This window comes from Coregonus clupeaformis, chromosome 1, assembly GCF_020615455.1.
Source record: "Coregonus clupeaformis isolate EN_2021a chromosome 1, ASM2061545v1, whole genome shotgun sequence".
Classification (NCBI taxonomy): Eukaryota; Metazoa; Chordata; class Actinopteri; order Salmoniformes; family Salmonidae; genus Coregonus; species Coregonus clupeaformis.
The window spans coordinates 34,660,467-34,681,186 of record NC_059192.1 but is presented as its reverse complement, the minus strand read 5'-3'; the positions used below and the strand labels follow the sequence as shown (position 1 = coordinate 34,681,186).

At 44.6% G+C, this 20,720-nt stretch overlaps 1 protein-coding gene across 2 annotated transcripts in view; it reads right to left on the bottom strand.

Annotated features, from left to right (window-relative positions):
• The window catches only part of capn15 (calpain 15), a 71,367-nt gene that overhangs the window by 27,343 nt on the left and 23,304 nt on the right, over positions 1–20,720 (bottom strand). The window contains exon 2 of one of the 2 annotated variants that reach the window (XM_045220781.1): positions 4,364–6,059. In XM_045220781.1, the coding sequence (XP_045076716.1) occupies positions 4,364–6,037 (1,674 nt within the window). In that variant the 5' untranslated portion in view covers positions 6,038–6,059. Of the gene's footprint in view, positions 1–4,363; positions 6,082–20,720 lie in introns of those variants that run through there. The other variant, XM_041877226.2, reaches the window with a different exon arrangement.

Here is a 20,720-nt window from a genome sequence, read left to right as displayed (position 1 = left end):
CATTCCTGGTGGCAAGCGAGAAACAATGTTTTGCTAACATGCCTAAGCATTGTTACCCTATCTGAAATTGTACAGTGGATGGGCACACTTCCCACTGGGCACAAAGTGGTTAAATCAACGTTGATTCAACGTAATTTGTCAACATATTGTGACGTGGAATATACAAGGAAAATACATTGGATTTAAAAAAAAAAAGTAATCAACTGTTGTTTTGAGGGTAACATTTCAACCACATGATTATGTCATCATGGTAACCAATTTTCAACATAGACAAACCTTTGTACCTTGGAAACAACGTCAGATCTTCAACGTAATATCCACTATTAGAAAAAAACAATAGGCTGGTCAGCACCTCCTACTGGAGAGTTCATATATCTACAGCTATACCTTCGGTCTCCCATCCAAGGTTTTAACCAAGCCCTTTCCTGCTTAGCTTTGATATTTGTCACTGACTATATGTGCGATCGTGAGAATGATTGTTGAGAAATCTCCACTTAAGATATTCACTGTTGCTATAGAAGTCATTCCAAATGAAATGTAACCATACTTTATCAATCATATATCACCAATGCTGCTATTTAGGGCCTATATTTACATTTACATTTACGTCATTTAGCAGACGCTCTTATCCAGAGCGACTTACAAATAGGTGCATTCACCCTATAGCCAGTGGGATAACCACTTTACAATATAATTGGGAAGTCATCAACAGCTATTGTTTAAATTCAGCCCTGGACTCAACAACACAATTGACAATACATATAGGCCTAGGGTTTGAAGATTTGATTGATTTCAAATAGAATCTACAAGTTAATAACAAATGTTGGAATCACGTCTCCATCTCTCGCAAAAAAATCAACGTTAAAGAATAGGAGTAAATCAAATCAAACTATTTAAAGTGCATTTAAAGTTAGATTTGATTTAGTCCTATTCTTTAACTTAGATTCAAAACGATCTATTACTAATCTGTAGACAAACTTGAATTAAAGCCAGACTCAGTGGCTCAGATGGAACTATCCAAGCAGAAGATACAGTTTATGTATACTGTTTAAGCCAGTAGTCTGCTCATAGATTATGAATGTAAGAACTACACATTGACACATACAGCCCAAAGCCGGAGGTTTAAAAAATATTTTGCAGTCACCAAAGTTCCAGAGAATGTCTTTAAGGAGGAAAACCACACCTTTGCAGCCTGAATGAAGAATGTTTTATGTACAAACCTGTCCACGGGGGATACGAATGTATAGCTGGCTGCATGTTGGACGGTATGATGAAACGACTCAATATTGCCATCTGCTAGCCTTTGGGCTACATACGCAACAACTCTCTACAAAAAATGTCCTACCCGGACGGAAAACAGTGATGCACATAACACTTCTACAGGCATGTGGGGAGAGGGTTCTTGAAATGTAACATCCAATCAAAATCCCAGCAGACCATTCAAACCGTTTTTGCAACACAAAATTCTCCAGCGACATGATTTTGAAGGTATGGCAACGTGAGCCTACACCCTCTATAACCAATGTGGTTATTATCTGACCCTGCTGGTTACCTATGAACGTTTTAACGTCTTGAAGAACTATCTGGCTTTAATGGCCATGTACTCTTATAATCTCCAGCCGGCACAGCCAGAAGAGGACTGGCTACCCCTCGGAGCCTGGTTCCCCTCTAAGTTTCTTCCTAGGTTCCTGCCTTTCTAGGGAGTTTTTCCTAGCCACTGTGCTTCTGCCTCTGCATTGCTTGCTGTTTGGGGTTTTAGGCTGGGTATCTGTAAAGCACTTTGTGACAGCAGCTGATGTAAAAAGGGCTTTATAAAATACATAATTTTACGGTATTTCAGCATCTCGTGTGAGGCTGAGGCAGTCATGAGGCACCCTGTGGGAGATAGATGCACTGCACGGGGGGTGCTTAGCTGACTCCACCATCCCTAAACTAAGCTGTGCCGCTCGATGCTCCCGCTGATTACATTTGCTTTAGGGAAGCGGATAATTGCTGCTACTCTACTCCCCCGTTTCTAAAGATAGAACGGCCCGTGTTCACCTTAGCGTGCACATCAGTAGCACCACAGCCGCAAAGGAAAAAAGGGGGAGTGGTATGGTGCACGGGGGGTAGAAATGAGGAGAGGGGGGAATAAAGTAGGGGGGTATGGGAAGAGAGGAGGAGGATGGTGGGATGGGATATTGGAGTGAGGGATGAGAGTAGAGATGAAGGGATACATTTAGCCTAGTTGTTGAAGAGGAGGAGAGGAGAGGCTCTCCAACATCCTTCCTCTATAAGCCGGCGTCCCACCCACGCTCCCAAAGGTGAACCTGCAACTCGCAGAGCAGCACTTGACATAAATAATGCATGGTAGAGCTGACGGTGTGCCATTCTAAACATGACACGATACCCTCCACATGGAATGAAATGCATACGCGTGAGCGACAACGTTCCTGTATCAGTTAAAATGTACCGCCCATTTTCTTGCTTATGACAAATAGCGTAGGCAAACACATTTGATGACTTACAGTAGGCCTAGGTAAACTTTAAACATGATGGAATTCTGTGGCTTCTTTCAATCCAGATTCCATGGTGTCGAGACAAAGCAAACTTGAAAAAGTCAAAAAGTGAGCTAGCAACAGATGCTGCTATCTTCCTTCTCTCTCTCCCTGGGGTCAGTCTTATGTCCCCTCACCCAGTGTGTTCTATACACTGCCAAACAAATAGCACACTACTAACCATTATGTGGCTGGCTACTTAATTGACTAATACATTTTCTAGGGCAAACATTTTGCTGGGGGGGCATGCCCCCGCACCCCCCTAGCAGGTAAATTTTTTCATTATGCTGGCTACTTCAGGTTTTCAGGAACACAATGTTCACCCGAACAGGCAGTTGCCACTGGTTACATCACGCTGGCTACGAAACCAACCACTCCAAAGGCTAATCAAAATCGGACCAATCAAAACGCTTACGCAAGAGTACTGACCCAAAATGGTCTTTTAGTATTTCAAGATGAGCACAAGTGGTGGGGCAAAGGGATGTCACTCTACATGAGGTGTTTTAATCTAGAGATTAGGTTGTAATTAGGTTTTCTCCATTAAGAAAAACCCTTGATTAATTCTTCCAGACTGACAATTATGCTGGTTAATGAAAATTCATTGTTTCTTGATGGGGGTCAACGTCATTATGGTTAGAGGATCTACGTTTTTGTTGGCTATTTGAGAACTTTCAACCCTCTTGTAATCTTGCAATAGTTTATTAAAATTGTTATTTCTAAGTTTACTATAAATTAAATTGTACTGACTGAGGTTGATTTGTATGCATTGACTGACGCCATTATAAAAACCACATTTCACTGTTTCAATTTAAATAAAAATGTATTAAGATTCACGTCTCCTTGTGTGAACTGAAGACTGAAACAGACTGGTAGTGTCTGTGTGAGAGAAAGTAAAGCCAGAGAGACAAAGTCTTTATGCAGATCAGAAAGTGTACCGGGGCAGCTTGGTGTAGCAGCGTGAAGTTGCCCCTAAACGCTGACCTTCGGTCAGTTTTGCATTTTCCCCACTAAGGTTAGGATTGTGGGAGGGGCAGCTAATCCTAAATTTGTGTAGCTCACTTAAACACCCGCCTGGACGTGACCGAGAGATCCTTATGGGCTTTATAACCATCTCTCTCAATGTTGTGTTGTTGCACCGCACATATTGCAATGATAAATATGATACACACAGACTCTGGGCTTGCGAGTAACTTACTCATGGACAAACAGAACCCTTTCACTTCGGAGCATTTTTAGGACAAACAATTACTAATTGGAAACCATTATGAGGTATGGAAAAACGTCATCCGACTTGGAGATTTCAGAATTACTATTTGGGATAAACAGAGACGCTCAGGACCGCCAGTGCAATCAAGGGACCAACGTTCACCCCGTGCCCCATTAAACATCAACTAATGAGCAGAGGAGTGCAAACTGAAACTACAACAACAATAAAAGCCTATTAGGGTCTCTTGGCAGCGTCTTAAAAAATTAGGCTGATCGGAGTAGCGCGTTTAATCACCGGAACCATGGTAAAGAAGCCAGAGTATTAGAAAGCAGTATTGTGCCACTTGGCAGTTCAGAGTTGCAGTGTGATGCATGTAAAACACCCCTAATGCATTCAATATTCATGGAACAATGAAATATGTTCTTTGGGAAGCTCGTTGACTATTCATCTCTACTGAAAGAGATGCTGACATGTCAGTGGCAAGCTCTTGGAAACTGATGTAAGTTGCTAGCGTATGATGTCAGTTGTCTTGACACATGCTCTTTAAGAAGACGCTATTAGCTTTTGAAAAGCATAAACACAATCCATTTCCCAACCCCCGGTTCCCAGAGCGGCTTACCTCTCGACAGAAGGTGGTGATGTTCTCCCAGAGTTCCTTGGCTTCGCCCTCGTCGTTGCGCCGGCGTGCCTCCACGTGCATGCTCTCCCTCCTCTTCAGTGGCTTGGCCACCTTGCGCAGTGTTAGGTACTGCTGGGCCGTGTGGCATGCCGCGCAGTTCTTTGACTTGACATCGTTGAGCAGCGTGCATGCCGGACAGCCCCACTGCTTCTCCTGCAGTAACGTGCACGAGGAAGAGGAGGATGAGGAGGATGAGGAAGAGGAGGAGGTGTTGGTGGCCGAGGGCGAGGGTGAGGGGTAGACCCGGGCTTGTTTTCGGGCCTTGTGTCCAGAAGACGATGAGGAGGAGGCTGAGGAGCAGGAGCAGGGGCCGGGGAGGCCGCAGTGCGGGCAGCAGCGAGAACTAGGCTCCTGGAAGCCATGGAGCTTGGAGGAACCGCAGGCCGAGCACTTGGCCGCCCCGGTGGGGTTGCGGAGGGTACACTTGGAGCAGGCCCAGGTGCTGAAGTCCGGACTGGAGGGGCTGGCCGGCGTAAAGCGCACCGACTCGCAGCCCACCAGGTCGATGAGGTCGGCGCCGGCCCGCGATGAGCGGCATGCCTCGCACTTGGACGAGCCGCTCAGGTTGGGCAAGGAGCACCCGGGGCACTTCCAAGTGGGGGGTGATGTGACTGGGTCGTGGGAGGTGTGATGGGGTTGGGGGCTGTCCTCCTCCTCCAGGATGCTGAGGCGCTTGCTGGGGAAGGAGGGCTCCTGAGGCTGGGCGTGCTTAGGCTTGGCAGGGCGGAGGGGAGGGCAGGGCTGGGGGGGCACGCAGGCCGTGGAGGGAGAAGTGGGGCTGGGGGCGTTGGGGTTAGGGTTGGGCGGCCGCCCTGGTGGGGGCACCTCTCTCCTGCTGCGGGGCACTGGGTTGTTCTGGAGAGAGGAGAAGGGCGTGAAAGGGGAGGAGAGTGGCGGAGGGGGCAAGTTGGCGTCGGGGGGCTCCTGGGGTTCGCAGGGGGGGGCTGCGGGGGGTGAGTCGTCTGTCAAGTCAATGAGGAGCGGAGGGGCGGAGGCCCCTGCTACGTGGACGGGAAACCCTAGCACGGGCGTGCGCACCTCGGGCACCACCAGCGCCTCGGGGGGGATCTTGGGCAGCGACAGTTTCCTTGGTCCCCCACAGGCCGAACACGACAATGCAACAGGAGTATTATGAAGCGTGCATCGTGGGCACGCCCAGCCTGAGTGGTGGTGCTTCTGCCCCTCGGATCCACCCAGGCCGCTCAGGCCCCCCACCTCCCCGTTGCTTTCCGATCTCCTCAGCGCCTCCTCCTTGGCCGGCTGCTGCCCGCGGGGCTCCGGGAGAACCGTGGGAGTCATGACCGGCATCGGAGGCTGCGGCGGCGGGGGCAGGAAGCCGTTGGTGGTGGCAGCCATGGTAGTGGTCGGCGTGGGGGTGCCCGGCGAGGGTCCGAAGCCACAGACGGTGCAGGCGCCAGAGCCCTGGGGGTTGTTGAGGGTGCAGCGGGGGCAGGCCCAGCGTTGCTGCTCCTCGGTGCTGCTCAGCCTCAGGATCTGATTGAGGTCGGGCTTCTGGCGCGGTGCCTCGCAGATGGAGCAGCGCGGCGCCGCCCCTGCGTTCAGGAAGGTGCAGCGGCCGCACGACCACTCGCTGCCTTGCACTGCTGCCGCCATGGAGCCCGGGGACTGAGAGTGGCTGTATGAAAGAAAGACAGAAAGAGAGAGAGAAGAGGAGGAAGAGTGGGAAATAGGGAGCAGACGTTAAAAGGGAAGTTGGAGATAAGTGGGGAAAAAAAGTGAGGAGAGAAGATGGAATGAGAGAGGAGAGGGAGATTAGCCAGTGCAGTGGAATCAAATCTCTCTCTTGGGGGCATTGAGGGCAGTAAATCCGTGCACAATGCCCCTGTGATGAGAGGAGCCAGACAGACAGACAGACAGGAGAAGAAGCTGCTGGTACTACTGCAGGAGAATACTGAGTGAATCCCCTCACAACCATCCACCTGACTGACACTTATTGGAATGGAAAACACCGGGACCTTCTGATCTAGCACCTCCTATCATCCTCTCTCTGGTCAATGTTAATGGAGAGGACAGGAGTGGAGGGCCAAATAGAGTGCGAGTTAGAATCAAAGCAAAAAATGATTTTAAATGGGCACTGACGTCCTGCTGATGTGAAGACGAACTTCTTATCCAGGTTTATCCTCCTTGATCAAGATCCCTGTTGCCTATACTGTTATGTGCAACAAAAAAAGCACCCCTTGTGTGCACTTCCGGTAATACCGTATACCCCGGTATGGTATAGAAAGTGTATGATGTATGAAAATCTGGATACCGCCCAAACCTAACTAGAATAACTAGTATGTGTTCAAACTAGGACGTGTTCAAACTAGGACGTGTTCAAACTAGAATAACTAAGATTATGTAGATGTGTTCATAAGGCCCGTCCTAGGGAACTAGGGACTAGCACGGTTGGCCAACTCTATAGAGTGTGCCAGGCTGATGGAGGCGAGGGACTGAGGGGCCCCTGGGGCCACTCGACATGGGGTGCCGTTCGAGCGGAGCCCATAAATGTCACTGCCACTCAAAGCGCTCATGTGTGAACACGGACACAGGGAGAGAAATGGACGAAGTGCTAAGAGCTATTGCCACTATCACTGCGTTAGACCGCCCCGGCTGCCCCATTGGCTAGCATATCATCAACTAACCCAGTGGTTCTCAAACCTCTCCTCGGGGACCCCTAGGCGTTCCATGTACAGTGCTATGAAAAAGTATTTTCCCCCTTTCTAAATGTTCTCTACTTTTGCATATTTGTGATACTGAATGTCTTCAGATCTTCAACCAAAACCTAATATTAGATAAAGGGAACATAAGTGAACAAATAACACAACAATTACATATTTATTTCATAAACAAAGTTATGCAACACCCAATTCCCCTGTGTGAAAAAGTAATTGCCCCCTTCCACTAAATAACTGGTTGTGCCACCTTTAGCTGCAATGACTCCAACCAAATGCTTCCTGTAGTTGTTGATCAGTCTCTCACGTCGCTGTGGAGGAATTTTGGCCCACTCTTCCATGCAGAACCGCTTTAACTCAATGACGTGTGGGTTTTCAAGCAAGAACTGCTCGTTTCAAGTCTTGCCACAACATCTCAATTGGGATTAGGTCTGGACTTTGACTAGGCCATTCCAAAACTTCCAATTTGTTGCTTTTTAGCAATTTTCATGTAGACTTGATTGTGTGTTTTGGATCATTGTCTTGCTGCATGACCCAGCTGCGCTTCAGCTTCAGCTCACAGACGGATGGTCTGACATTCTCCTGTAGAATTCTCTGATACAGAGCAGAATTCATGGTTCCTTCTATTAAGGCAAGTCGTCCAGGTCCTGAGGCAGCAAAGCATCCCCAAACCATCACACCACCACCACCATGCTTGACCTTTGGTATGATGTTCTTACTGTGGAATGCAGAGTTTGGTTTTCGCCAGGCATTACTGGAACCATGTCTTCCAAAAAGTTATACTTTTGAATCATCTGTCCATAGAACGTTCTTCCAAGAGTCTTGATGATCATCCAGGTGCTTTTTGGCAAACTTGAGTCAACTTTCTGGACGAGATGGGTCCCATTAGTTAAAAATATATTATTTAGCAGTGATGGTGAGCGGGGATGCAGACCCAGACCCTGATGAGTCTTCTATTGTTAGATTTGTACATATGTTACATTGGAGCAGCAAAGCAAGCAATGTTCATACATTGTATAATTTCATCGCCTGTTGTAACCAAGAGCATATACCAGTTTGAGTAGACTTTGCAAGTTCACTGTCATGCAGCCTCTAAGTGTTAGAGGGGAAATGCTTGCAGCTTTACAGCAAAGAAAACAGCTCGTCTCCAGCCTTAAGAAAAAGAAAAAGAAAAAAAAAGACCCATATTACCGGAGATGCCCTTTTTTCTTTCTATCGTTATTCGCGCGCATTTTATATAATTTCACAAACCATGTCGCGGTCCTTTTTAAACTATTCCCGGGTCGTTAATTATTGGTTTGATAACAAAGAACTTTAGCAAATATGAGCAAATCAGCCATTCTATGCAGCATTCTATTATACACTGAACAGTGTGAAGTTAAATTCAAATGTGTTTTATTGAGTAGAAGTGTGAATTTCAGTGACAGGTTTTTAGAGAACGTTTAAAAAACGGGAACAAGTGGCTGGGGGACAGGGGCAAACAGAATGTTAGGCCACTTTTTTTTATATACCGTTGTATCGCGATACTACTCGGTATCATGATACTTGGCCTGGTACGTATCGTTTGTATAATGTTGGTATCGTGACAACACTACAGCGTTCTACATTTTCAATGCGCTTTACAGTGGTGTTATACAGTAGGAAATACATCCATCTCGCCCTTTGTCTGTGTAAAAGTGTAGTAGAATTGACTGACTCTTTCGCATTTCCAATGAAACGTAGCCTATGGCGGTACAGAAATAACAGCATATGTACGATTCGGTTCTTTGTGATGATCATTGTAAAATGCACATGAAGCAGAACTGACTGTAGGCTACATCCTTAGAGGTTTGCATCTTCCCTTTTTAAGACGATTCTGTGCACTCCTTCGAAAAGCATTGCGAGTCTATATTCCTTGTACTGTGTGTTTTATGCAATAGGGGAATATGAAAAACCTTCTCTCTAAGATTGACAGCCGTTGGACTGGCCCGGGTAGATCCCACTGCTGCACTACAGCTCCACTGGAGCACCATGTGTCCTGGCCAGCTAATTGCCCTTAGTTCAACTCCATTAAACCCTTTCAGGCAGGAACACGGCTAAAAACCCAAGAGGTCCTTTTAGAGACCAGGCCCACTCTCTCTCTCTCTCTCTCGCTCTAGTCCTGTACTAGCCATGGGTCCCAGAGGTTAGAGAAGGGTCATTTTAAGCTGGGGAGGAAGTGAGAGAGGTGGAGGACAAGAGGGAGGAGTGCAAATGCTGCTGACGTGCTCTGTGTGTGTGTGTGTGGGCGTGTCTGTGCATGTGTGTCCACTAGTAGCCTGGGGCAGTCAGATGGGGAGGAAGCCACATCGTTTTGTGTCAGAAGCCATTAGTGATCAGCTCTCACTGGCCCGGCCAGCACTCCACTCATCAACAGGGAATGGACTTAGTTACTGTCCAGAAAGTTAACTCTCCAACACTAACACAGAGAGAAGTTAGAGAGTAAAAGAGAGCCTGATTAAGTCATCTTAACCCTAAAAACACTAACTGTCAGGTAGAAAGTACTTGAAGGCCATCACTCAAACATTTACAGTATTCATCTTTCAAACAAAAAAGATTATTCAGAAATGTAGGGGTATCTATTACTAAAACACTAAAGAGGATAAGAGGTTTGGGGAATAGGCCCATCACTAAAAGCACTAGGCTAACTCAGATTGGAGTCCAACTCATCTAACCAAAATAGTTCTGGGATAAGGGCACTTCTCCCTAAAACAATGACAACAGAAACAGGATACATGCTACTCTGTCCTCACATTAGAGGTCTTCACAGGTCCAAAAGGTTGGACCCGTTCCAAAATGGACCCGAGGACAGTCAGACCTGTTCCAAAAAGGCCTGTGAAAAACAGACCCAAAACAGACCCGTGCCGGTTCGGATCTGAGAGACCCATTCAGATCTGAGAGTAGAAAGAAAGAGAGAGAGAAATAAATATCAGACTGGGTGCTGCCAGCGCCATCAATAAACGAGTGATATTGGCCAAATGATCCACAGACTGCCTATAACAAATGACAAAAAAACTATTTGTTGCGTTTCAAATATTGTTTTATTGATTTCCTAAAACAATAATTGTCCACCTCACGGTTCAGCTGTTGGAGATTTGAGTGCTAAATGCATTAGGGCATTGCATGCATATTGTCACGTCTACTCTCGCTCTGGCGCTCGAGGTCGGCAGTTGACATTAAGGACACCTGCCACCATCATTACGTGCACCTGCGCAGTATTATGAGACTCACCTGGACTCCATCACCTTCCTGATTACCTCCCCTATATATATATATATATATATATAAAATCGCACTAACTATTGTCACCTTCTTACCAAGCTGCTTGCCGATTGTCTTGTAGCCCATTCCAGCCTTGTGTAGGTCTACAATCTTGTCCCTGACATCCTTGGAGAGCTCTTTGGTCTTGGCCATGGTGGAGAGTTTGGAATCTGATTGATTGCTTCTGTGGACAGGTGTCTTTTATACAGGTAACAAACTGTGATTAGGAGCACTCCCTTTAAGAGTGTGCTCCTAATCTCAGCTCGTTACCTGTATAAAAGACACCTGGGAGCCAGAAATCTTTCTGATTGAGAGGGGGTCAAATACTTATTTCCCTCATTAAAATGCAAATCAATTTATAACATTTTTGACATGCGTTTTTCTGGATTTTTTTGTTGTTATTCTGTCTCTCACTGTTCAAATACACCTACCATTAAAATTATAGACTGACCATTTCTTTGTCAGTGGGCGAACGTACAAAATCAGCAGGAGATCAAATACTTTTTTCCCTCACTGTATATATATATATCACTCACTTTGGTTCCTTCCTTAGGCATTATTGATTCTGTTCCTGTGTTTCATGTCTGCACGCTAATCGGGTTTCTTGTTTTGTTCCATTTATTATTAAATTCATTCCCTGTACTAGCTTCCCGACTCCCAGTGTACACGTTACACATATAGGCTATAGGCCTAGGTGTCCACTGTATGATATGAATATTTAAAAAATATAAAAGGAAGAGAAGCTTAGGCCTAGTCCTAGCCCTAGAGAGACCGACAGAAAGATAGAGATATGCCGGCGCCATGTTCCTGACACCAACATGAATTCTTTATCCTTGTCAGATAGGCTTACAGGAGGAGGCTAATTCGTACATTTTCTATCAGAATATTTTTTTGATAAAGATAAGCATTATATTGTTAGATTAAAGGAGTAACTCTGGTAGGCCTAAAACAATCTTCCCCACCTCAAGTTCAACTGTCGGAGAACCTTCACAAAAGTTTCTTAACTTTATTACGGTAATATCAAAAGTAAGTCAAGTCATTGTTTATAGGGAAAATACGAACAGGTTATTATATTGCAGCATTAAATTAGGCTTTGCATCTCGCCCTCTTTGGTTTTCCTTTTCATGATTTGAGTGTGAGTAGCCCTATTTAGGTCTACCGGTCATTCTATTATATTGCAGCAAACACAACATTACAGTTGGAATTTAATTTGGCCAAAGAAAATGTCTCAACAGAATGAAACAAAACACTTGTTGAAAATCTAAACTGAACTGGTTTAAACCTTCAAAGTTTTGCAGTTTTTAACAGGCTAGGCCTATATTGCAGCAATTACCAACAAAGGTGAGTTCCTACCATAGGTCTACCCAACAAATGACAACAATAGGCTAATGATATTTATTTTACATCAGGCCTACTTTAGGATAGTACACTATATACAAAGGTATGTGGACAGCCCTTCAAATTAGTGGATTCGCCTATTTCAGCCACACGTTACTGACAGGTGTATAAAATCGAGCACACCGCCATGCAATCTCCATAGACAAACATTGGCAGTAGAATGGTCTTACTGATCGGGCTCTGGCTGGGCCACTCAAGGATATTCAGAGACTTGTCCCGAAGCCACTCCTGCGTTGTCTTGGCTGTGTGCTTAGGGTCGTTGTCCTGTTGGAAGGTGAACCTTCGCCCCAGTCTGAGGTCCTGAGCGCTCTGGAGCAGATTTTCATCAAGGATCTCTCTGTACTTTGCTCCGTTCATCTTTACGTCGATCCTGATGCTGTCACCACCATGCTTCACCGTAGGGATGGTGCCAGGTTTCCTCCAGATGTGACGCTTGGCATTCAGGCCAAAGAGTTCAATCTTGGTTTCATCAGACCAGAGAATCTTGTTTATCATGGTCTGAGAGACTTCAGGTGCCTTTTGGCAAACTCCAAGCGGGCTGTCATGTGCCTTTTAGTGAGGAGTGGCTTCCGTCTGATTGGTGGAGTGCTGCAGAGATGTGAGAACCTTCCAGAAGGACAACCATCTCCACAGAGGAACTCTAGAGCTCTGTCAGAGTGAGCAACGGGTTCTTGGTCACCTCCTTGACCAAGGCCCTTCTCCCCCAATTGCTTAGTTTGGCCGGGCGGCCAGCTCTAGGAAGAGTCTTGGTGGTTCCAAACTTCTTCCATTTAAGAATGATGGAGGCCACAACACTTTTTGGTACCCTTCCCCAGATCTGTGCCTCGACACAATCCTGTCTCGGAGCTCTACGGACAATTCCTTCAACCTCATGGCTTAGTTTTTGCTCTGACATGCACTGTCAACTGTGGGACCTTATATACACAGGTGTGTGCCTTTCCAAATCATGTCCAATCAATTGAATTTACGACAGGTGGACTCCAATCAAGTTGTAGAAACATCTGAAGGATGATCAATGGAAACAGGATGCACCTGATCTCAATTTCGAGTCTCATAGCAAAGGGTTTGAATACTTATGTAAATAAGGTATTTCTGTTTTTTAAAATAAATTTGCAAACATTTCTAAAAACCTGTTTTCACTTTGTCATTATGGGGTATTGGGTGTAGACTGCTGAGGATTTTTATTTATTTAATAAATTTTAGAATAAGGCTGTAATGTAACAACATGTGGGAAAAGTCAATGGATCTGAATACTTTCCGAAGGCACTGTATGTATATATATATATATTACACTGAGTGTACAAAACATTAGGAACACCTGCTCTTTCCATGACAGACTGACCAGGTGAATCCAGGTGAAAACTATGATCGCTTATTGATGTCACCTGTTAAATCCACTTCAATCAGTGTAGATGAAGGGGAGGAGACAGGTTAAATAAGTATTTTTAAGTATTGAGACAATTGAGACATGGATTGTATATGTGTGCAATTCAGAGGGAGAATGGACAAGGTAAAAAATGTAAGTGCCTTTGAACGGGGTATGGTAGTAGGTGCCAGACGCATCGGTTTGAGTGTGTCAAGAACTGCAACGCTGCTGGGTTTTTCACGCTCAACAGTTTCCCGTGTGTATCAAGAATGGTCCACCACCCAAATGATATCCAGCCAACTTGAAACAACTGTAGGAAGCACTGGAGTCAACATGGGCCAGCATCCCTGTGGAACGCTTTCGACACCTTGTAGACAAATTGAGGCTGTTCTGAGGGCAAAAGGGGGTGCAACTCAATATTGGTGGTGTTCGTAATGTTTTGTACATTCAGTGTATGTATATATACACACACAAGTTAGGACCCACGGTCCATATTGACCCCGTTCTGGGTCTGGATCCGGACAGTGGTAGACCATTTGAGTACGGCTGCTCTATGGCTAAGTGGAGGAGCCCCCTACTAGGGAGTGAGAGGATGTTCACACACACGCAAGCACGCACACACAGGCACACACACTTTCTCTTCACAGCCTAGTATGCTTTCACTATGAGGGGATTAATTGAGGATGACAAGACAACAACAACAAAGGGACACCTCAGGTTTTTCGGACAGAAATCCCCCTGCGGCCATTTTAATAACTGTCAACCTTCTTCATCGCCAACAGCAAAAGCTGTCAGCCAAGGAGTGGCACTGTCAAATCAATTGATTTGGTGCTCACTGGAGCAGCGTGATGATGAAGTCATTAAATGTTACTCGTCCGTAGCAGCTGTTGAGGGATTTGTATTGATTTTATCACATCTTTTAATAGTCATCCATTTTGGGATTCATAGTAGTAAGAGTGGGTCATTATTTTGCAGTGAAGCATTATTATATTTAACTAATGGAGAGATCATGATCTGGCATAGCCTGTGGTACCAACTATCGCTTCTTGCACTGATGTGACACACACACACACACACACACACACACACACACACACACACACACACACACACACACACACACACACACACACACACACACACACACACACACACACACACACACACACACAGACACAGACACAGACACAGACACACACACACACTCTGTCCTTGGCCTTGTGTTTGGTGGAGCTGTTCTAAAAGTGCCCACTTCAGCTCCTTAGTGTTGCACACCTGGGCTCTGGGCCAAGAGCTCACAGTGGCGGAGAGAACTGCAAGACGACTGCTTTCCTGCACAAAACCCTGCTGCCTTCACATTCGTTTCCACTGGCCACCCTGCAGCCAAGATGCTCATTATACTCCTCCTCATCTTCATTCACTGTAGCCCCGAGGAGAGGAGGCTAGATGTATCACTTTAACCAATCACTGACAGTGGGTTCTGAACCAATCACATAGCATGTCAGTGAACTGGGAAAGAGGGCAAAACACCCCCCTCCTGTAATGAGGAGATGGAACGGTAAATGGAGTGAGAGGTTAGTGTTAGTGGTTAGGAGTAGGTTGAACAGAGGAAGGAATAGTAAATAGTGGGACAGATTATATCCAGAAAAGGTAGTGAACACTATGAATAAAGGGAGAAACAAAGACGGGAGCAGAATAAAGTCTGCAGTGGAAGGACTGGATAAGAGGGGAACGGTTAAGGGACGGCAGGCCAGGTTAGAGGCGGTCTGGTCAGTGCTGCAGGCAGTGATGATGGAGTATGCCACCGTAGCCGGCTGGCTGTGCTCCACATTCTGAGCGTCGGTGTGAGAGCTAGTGAGCCGAGTCGCCAATGGCTTCCCCCGCCACGCCGTGAGACATTTGGCCTTTGTGTGACAGTCATTAGCACTGCCTTTCCAAGGTTGGCCCACAGCCCAGTGCCTCAGCCTGGGGAGAAATATTACCCTCCTTGGCCACTGTTTGTTTGTTTCTATTCTTCACAACATAAAAAAGGGACAAATGCCAACACCAAGGGACAGGCCTACCGTAATCATACCATCCTTGCCAACTAAGAATAAAAGGCATAGAACTTGCCTTAGATAGATAAACACTTGCACAGTATTGCTCACATATTTTGGCATATAATGTGCCGCTTTCCAACAATAGTGATTCAGCAGATAGGCTATTATATTTATTTACTTGACATTTACTTCTTAGAATTCAGAGTAACAGTGTTTTGTACCGTCTGCATATTCACATGTTCGAGAGAGATTTATTTAACTCGGTTCACAATAAATATATACTTTCCCATCCTTTTTTTGTATTACTCCAAGAAAGAGTTGCAGGATCTAAGCGGTGTGGGAGAATGTTTTGGTTGCAACATCAATTAAATGACTGCCTCTTAAATAGCCATCCCTATGAACCATATTCTGGACGAAAAATAAAGCATTATCAGTTTATTCTGTGAAAACAAGAAGGAGATGGAGAAACCACAGCGCAATTACAAAGTAGATATGCACAGCAGTATGTACAGTGCATTCGGAAAGTATTCAGACCCCTTGACTTTTTCCACATTTTTGTTACGTTTACAGCCTTATTCTAAAATGGATTAAATTATTTATTTCCATCAATCTACACACAATACCCCATGATGACAAAGAGAAAACAGGTTTTTAGACATTTTCGCACATTTATTAAAAAACAGAAATACCTTATTTACATAAGTATTCAGATTCTTTGCTGTGAGACTCGAAATTGAGCTCAGGTGCATCCTGTTTCAATTGATCATCCTTGAGATGTTTCTACAACTTGATTGGAGTCCACCTGTAGTAAATTAAATTGATTGGACATGATTTGGAAAGGCACACACCTGTTTATATAATGTCAGAGCAAAATCCAAGCCATGAGGTCGAAGGAATTGTCCGTAGAGCTCCGAAACAGAATTGTGTTAAGGCACAGATCTGGGGAAGGGTACAAAAACATTTCTGCAGCATTGAAGGTCCCCAAGAACACAGTGGCCTCCATAATTCTTAAATGAAAGATGTTTGGAACCACCAAGACTTTTCCTAGAGCTGGCCTCCCGGCCAAACTGAGCAATCTGGGGAGAAGGGCCTTGGTCAGGGAGGTGACCAAGAACCCGATGGTCACTCTGACAGAGCTCTAGAGTTCCTCTGTGGAGATGGGAGCACCTTCCAGAAGGACAACCATCTCTGCAGCAATCCACCAATCAGGCCTTTATGGTAGAGTGGCCAGACGGAAGCCACTCCTCAGTAAAAGGCACATGACAGCCCGCTTGGAGTTTGCCAAAAGGCACCTAAAGGACTCTCAGACCATGATAAACAAGATCCTCTGGTCTGATGAAACCAAGATTGAACTCTTTGGCCTGAATGCCAAGCGTCACGTCTGGAGGAAACCTTGCACCATCCCTACAGTGAAGCATGGTGGTGGCAGCATCATGCTGTGGGGATGTTTTTCAGTGGCAGGGACTGGGAGACTAGTCAGGATCGAGGGAAAGATGAACGGAGCAAAGTACAGAGAGATCCTTGACGAAAACCTGCTCCAGAGCGCTCAGGACCTCAGACTGGGGCGAAGGTTCACCTTTCAACAGGACAATGACCCTAAGCACACAGCCAAGACAATGCAGGAGAGGATTCGGGACAAGTCTCTGAATGTCCTTGAGTGGCCCAGCCAGAGCCTGGACTTGAACTTGATCTAACATGTCTGGAGAGACCTGAAAATAGCTGTGCAGCAACGCTCCCCATCCAACCTGACAGAGCTTGAGAGGATCTGCAGAGAAAAATGGGAGAAACTACCCAAATACAGATGTGTCAAGCTTGTAGCATCATACCCAAGAAGACTCGAGGCTGTAATTGCTGCCAAAGGTGCTTCAACAAAGTACTAAGTAAAGGGTATGAATACTTACGTAAATGTGATATTTAAAAAGTTTTGTATTTTTATAAATGTTCTAACATTTCTTCTAAAAACCTGTTTTTGCTTCGTCATTATGGGGTATTGTGTGTAGATTGATGAGAAAAAGTATAATATTTAATCCATTTTCGAATAAGGCTGTAATGTAACAACATGTGGAAGAAGTGAAGGGGTCTGAATACATTTACATTTTTACATTTTAGTCATTTAGCAGACGCTCTTATCCAGAGCAACTTACAGGAGCAATTAGGGTTAAGTGCCTTGCTCAAGGGCACATCGACAGATTTTTCACCTAGTCGGCTCGGGGATTAGGAACCAGCGACCTTTCGGTTACTGGCACAACGCTCTTAACCACTAAGCTACCTGCCGCCACTAAGCTACTTTCCGAATGCACTGTAGCCTCCTCTCCACTTGCTGCTGCAAATAAAATATAACTTCAGACACAAAGAGAAGAAGGACCAGGACAGAGACAAGGCAGCCATTCTTCAGAGGCTTGTGCTTATCATGAAAGAATAAAGCTTGATGGAAAAAAGACTTGCTGGATGTTTCATAAATCAGTGGCTTCGTCTGGGACACAACGCTAATGGGGTCGCTCTTCAGACGACTCGGATCTCCTTTGTTGTGAATCATCTCTCACATAACCGTCAAAGAGGTCTCCTTTAACTAGCGCTGCTTGACAGTTCTTTTGATATTACGGTCTTAAACAATATGACATCAAATATGACATCGGCTTCTACTGCAACAACACTTGAGAATATAAAGAACAGCTAGGCCTAGCCATAGAGAAACTGCAGTCTGGAATCTCTGTACAATGAACATGTTGCTAATCATGCAGGATGCTAATCCATATAGCCTATACGCGGTAGTGCAAATTAGCTGCACCGCTAAAAGCTTTTCCTCATAGGTTACTCTACAGGAGGCCCTGTAGCCCTGTGACTACAGGGCCTCCTGGCCCGATCATAGGGTGGATGTAGTGGTGTGCTGTTCCCAGCCTCACTCCCCTGCTGGTTAATAATTCAGGCAATCCATTAGGGCTGTGACGATACCACAATCGCAATATGTTTTCCATGGGAAAAATGAAAACACGAAGCAGACCTAACTCTTCGGTCCTTTAAAAGCCTGTTGTACACTACCGGTCAAAAGTTTTAGAACACCTACTCATTCAAGGGTTTTTCTTTATTTTTGCTATTTTCTACATTGTAGAATAATAGTGAAGACATCAACACTATGAAATAACACATATGGAATCATGTAGTAACCAAAAAAGTGTTAAACAAATCAAAATATATTTTATATTTGAGCTTCTTCAAATAGCCACCTTTTGCCTTGATTACAGCTTTGCACACTCTTGGCATTACGTGCATAGCTTGGAAAGTAAAGAAATGTGACTCTGGACGACAACATAATGATGCTTGTTTCCAACATTAGGGCTGTTTTCCTAAAGAAGTTCATCCGCTTCGTGTTTTGTTTCCGTGCCACGATACTAATGAGTATTGGGATACTGGCATCGTCCCGGCCCTACAATCCATATAGCACCGGCGCTAAGGACAAGACTGTCACTGGGGCAGGGACTGCAGGGTCTGACAGCAAGGATCCTGGTGTTGGGGGATTTTTTATATATTCAAGTGTGAAGTGAAGAATCAGGGATGAGCCGGGACAACGACGTAAAGGCAAAATAAGAAGTTAATTACAATGCCTAGGAGCAAGAGGTTGACAGCTAGAACAAATAGAGGCATAAAAGCAGGCGTTAAAGCAAAAATAAATCCCATGACTGAAACTTAAAGCGCCAATATGTAACTTTTTGGGCAACCCGACCAAATTCACAAATACATTTTAGTTATAGATCCAGGGCAGGCGCTAGAACAAATCAGTTGGAAGGGCATTTGATTTCTATAGGCGGGCCCGTTTTTTTTCACAGGACATCCTGTGTGCACCCGCTTGCAATACTTTTTTTAATGGGTGTTATAATAAAGACCATAGGCCGTGAGTTTTAAGTTTGGGGAAGCTTACAATTTATCCTAACATTTCCTCATATCTGCATGCCAGTTATGATAATTTTTATATGCACATTTTCATGAAATGGTTTCATTTCAACAATAATGTTTCCATTTCTCAAAATTATTGTCACGTCGTTAATCATAGCAATCTGAAATATATGATAAAAGTCCAAAGTTAAAATTCAACTAATGCAAGAGCACCAGCCTTTGCCATATAAACATATTGATACACCGTGATCCATTGGCAGCTAAAGAAATTAGCGCATGGAACTCAGATATACCCTATAGGCTAATGCAGCAGTAGGCCTATAACGTCCATCGTCAACTAAGTAAAATACATAGACCTAATGCTGACAAATAAAAACTGTAGAAAATATTCTAATGATAATTCAGGTTCTTTCAATCGCATTAATCTCTCTACTCCGCATGTCTGTCTCCCTTTCTATCTGTCTTGACTACAGCTATCCCTAGTGAAAAGCAACATTTTATCAACTCAGCAGGTTGGCGTGCTCAGGAGCGCTCGCGCCCACAACATTATCAGGACAGAGAAACCACACACATGCTCATTGCTCACATGGGAGCACTCCAAACAAAAGACAATGAAAAAACGGCATGTATGAACTACACATTGACACATCCAGCCCAAAGCGGCAGGTTTAAAAAAAATACTTACTAGTGTCAAAGTTCCGGAGCATGTCTTTAAGTCGATCTCAGATCAATTGTCTGGGGCCAAGTTAACCTCCCCTTTCATGTAAGAAAGAGGATAATTTTGTATAAGACTGCAAGGACTGAGAAGCTCAGGACATTCTACTCCAAAATGAATAAAAATAAAATGATGCTGACACCAACTAAAATATAATTTCCACCACCAGAAATGTATATAATATAATAATAACATATTGGGCCATGCATATAGCCTATGCATGGTCTATATTATCAGTTGTGCTATTAGCAACAAGCATTATCACCTGTAGCCCAACTGATGAATCATAGTGGCTATAAAATGTACATGGGCTGAAGCATGGGGTTTGTCCATCTGCATTTACCCCATTGGACACCATCTTGATTGTTATTATTAAAAATATAGTATTTGTAACGCCAAGGTAGTGGGTTCGATCCCCGGGACCACCCATACACAAAAAAAAATGTATGCACGCATGCCTGTAAGTCGCTTTGGATAAAAGCATCTGCTAAATGGCATATTATATTATTATTATTATAATAAAAAAAATAGCTTTCTATTACAAAGTATGTCTATGCCCTTTTAAGAGCTCTGTTGCGCAGAAGCACCTAAACCATGCGTGAAACTCCAGTTGTAACAGCATTTGTAAAAGATGCCACTAGGGCAATTGAGGGGTTAGAGAAATAAACGTGGTAGTAATGCAAAACTGGCATCCCCCTCTTTTTTAACAAAGGCTAAAACTGCTTTCAAAATACATTTGCCAGAACTTCTTTCAAAAGCATTGACTGCTTGTCAGAATACGGTTCCCTCCATATGGCTCTCACAACTTGAATGCGCCTCGAGAGGAATATTTCTCTAGCATTGAACACACAACAAGCTGAATAGGTAAATGGGTAAACTATTCTACTTTGGGGTTGTCAGCAGGCTACACACCTCGGTTTGAGTTCAGCGCTGC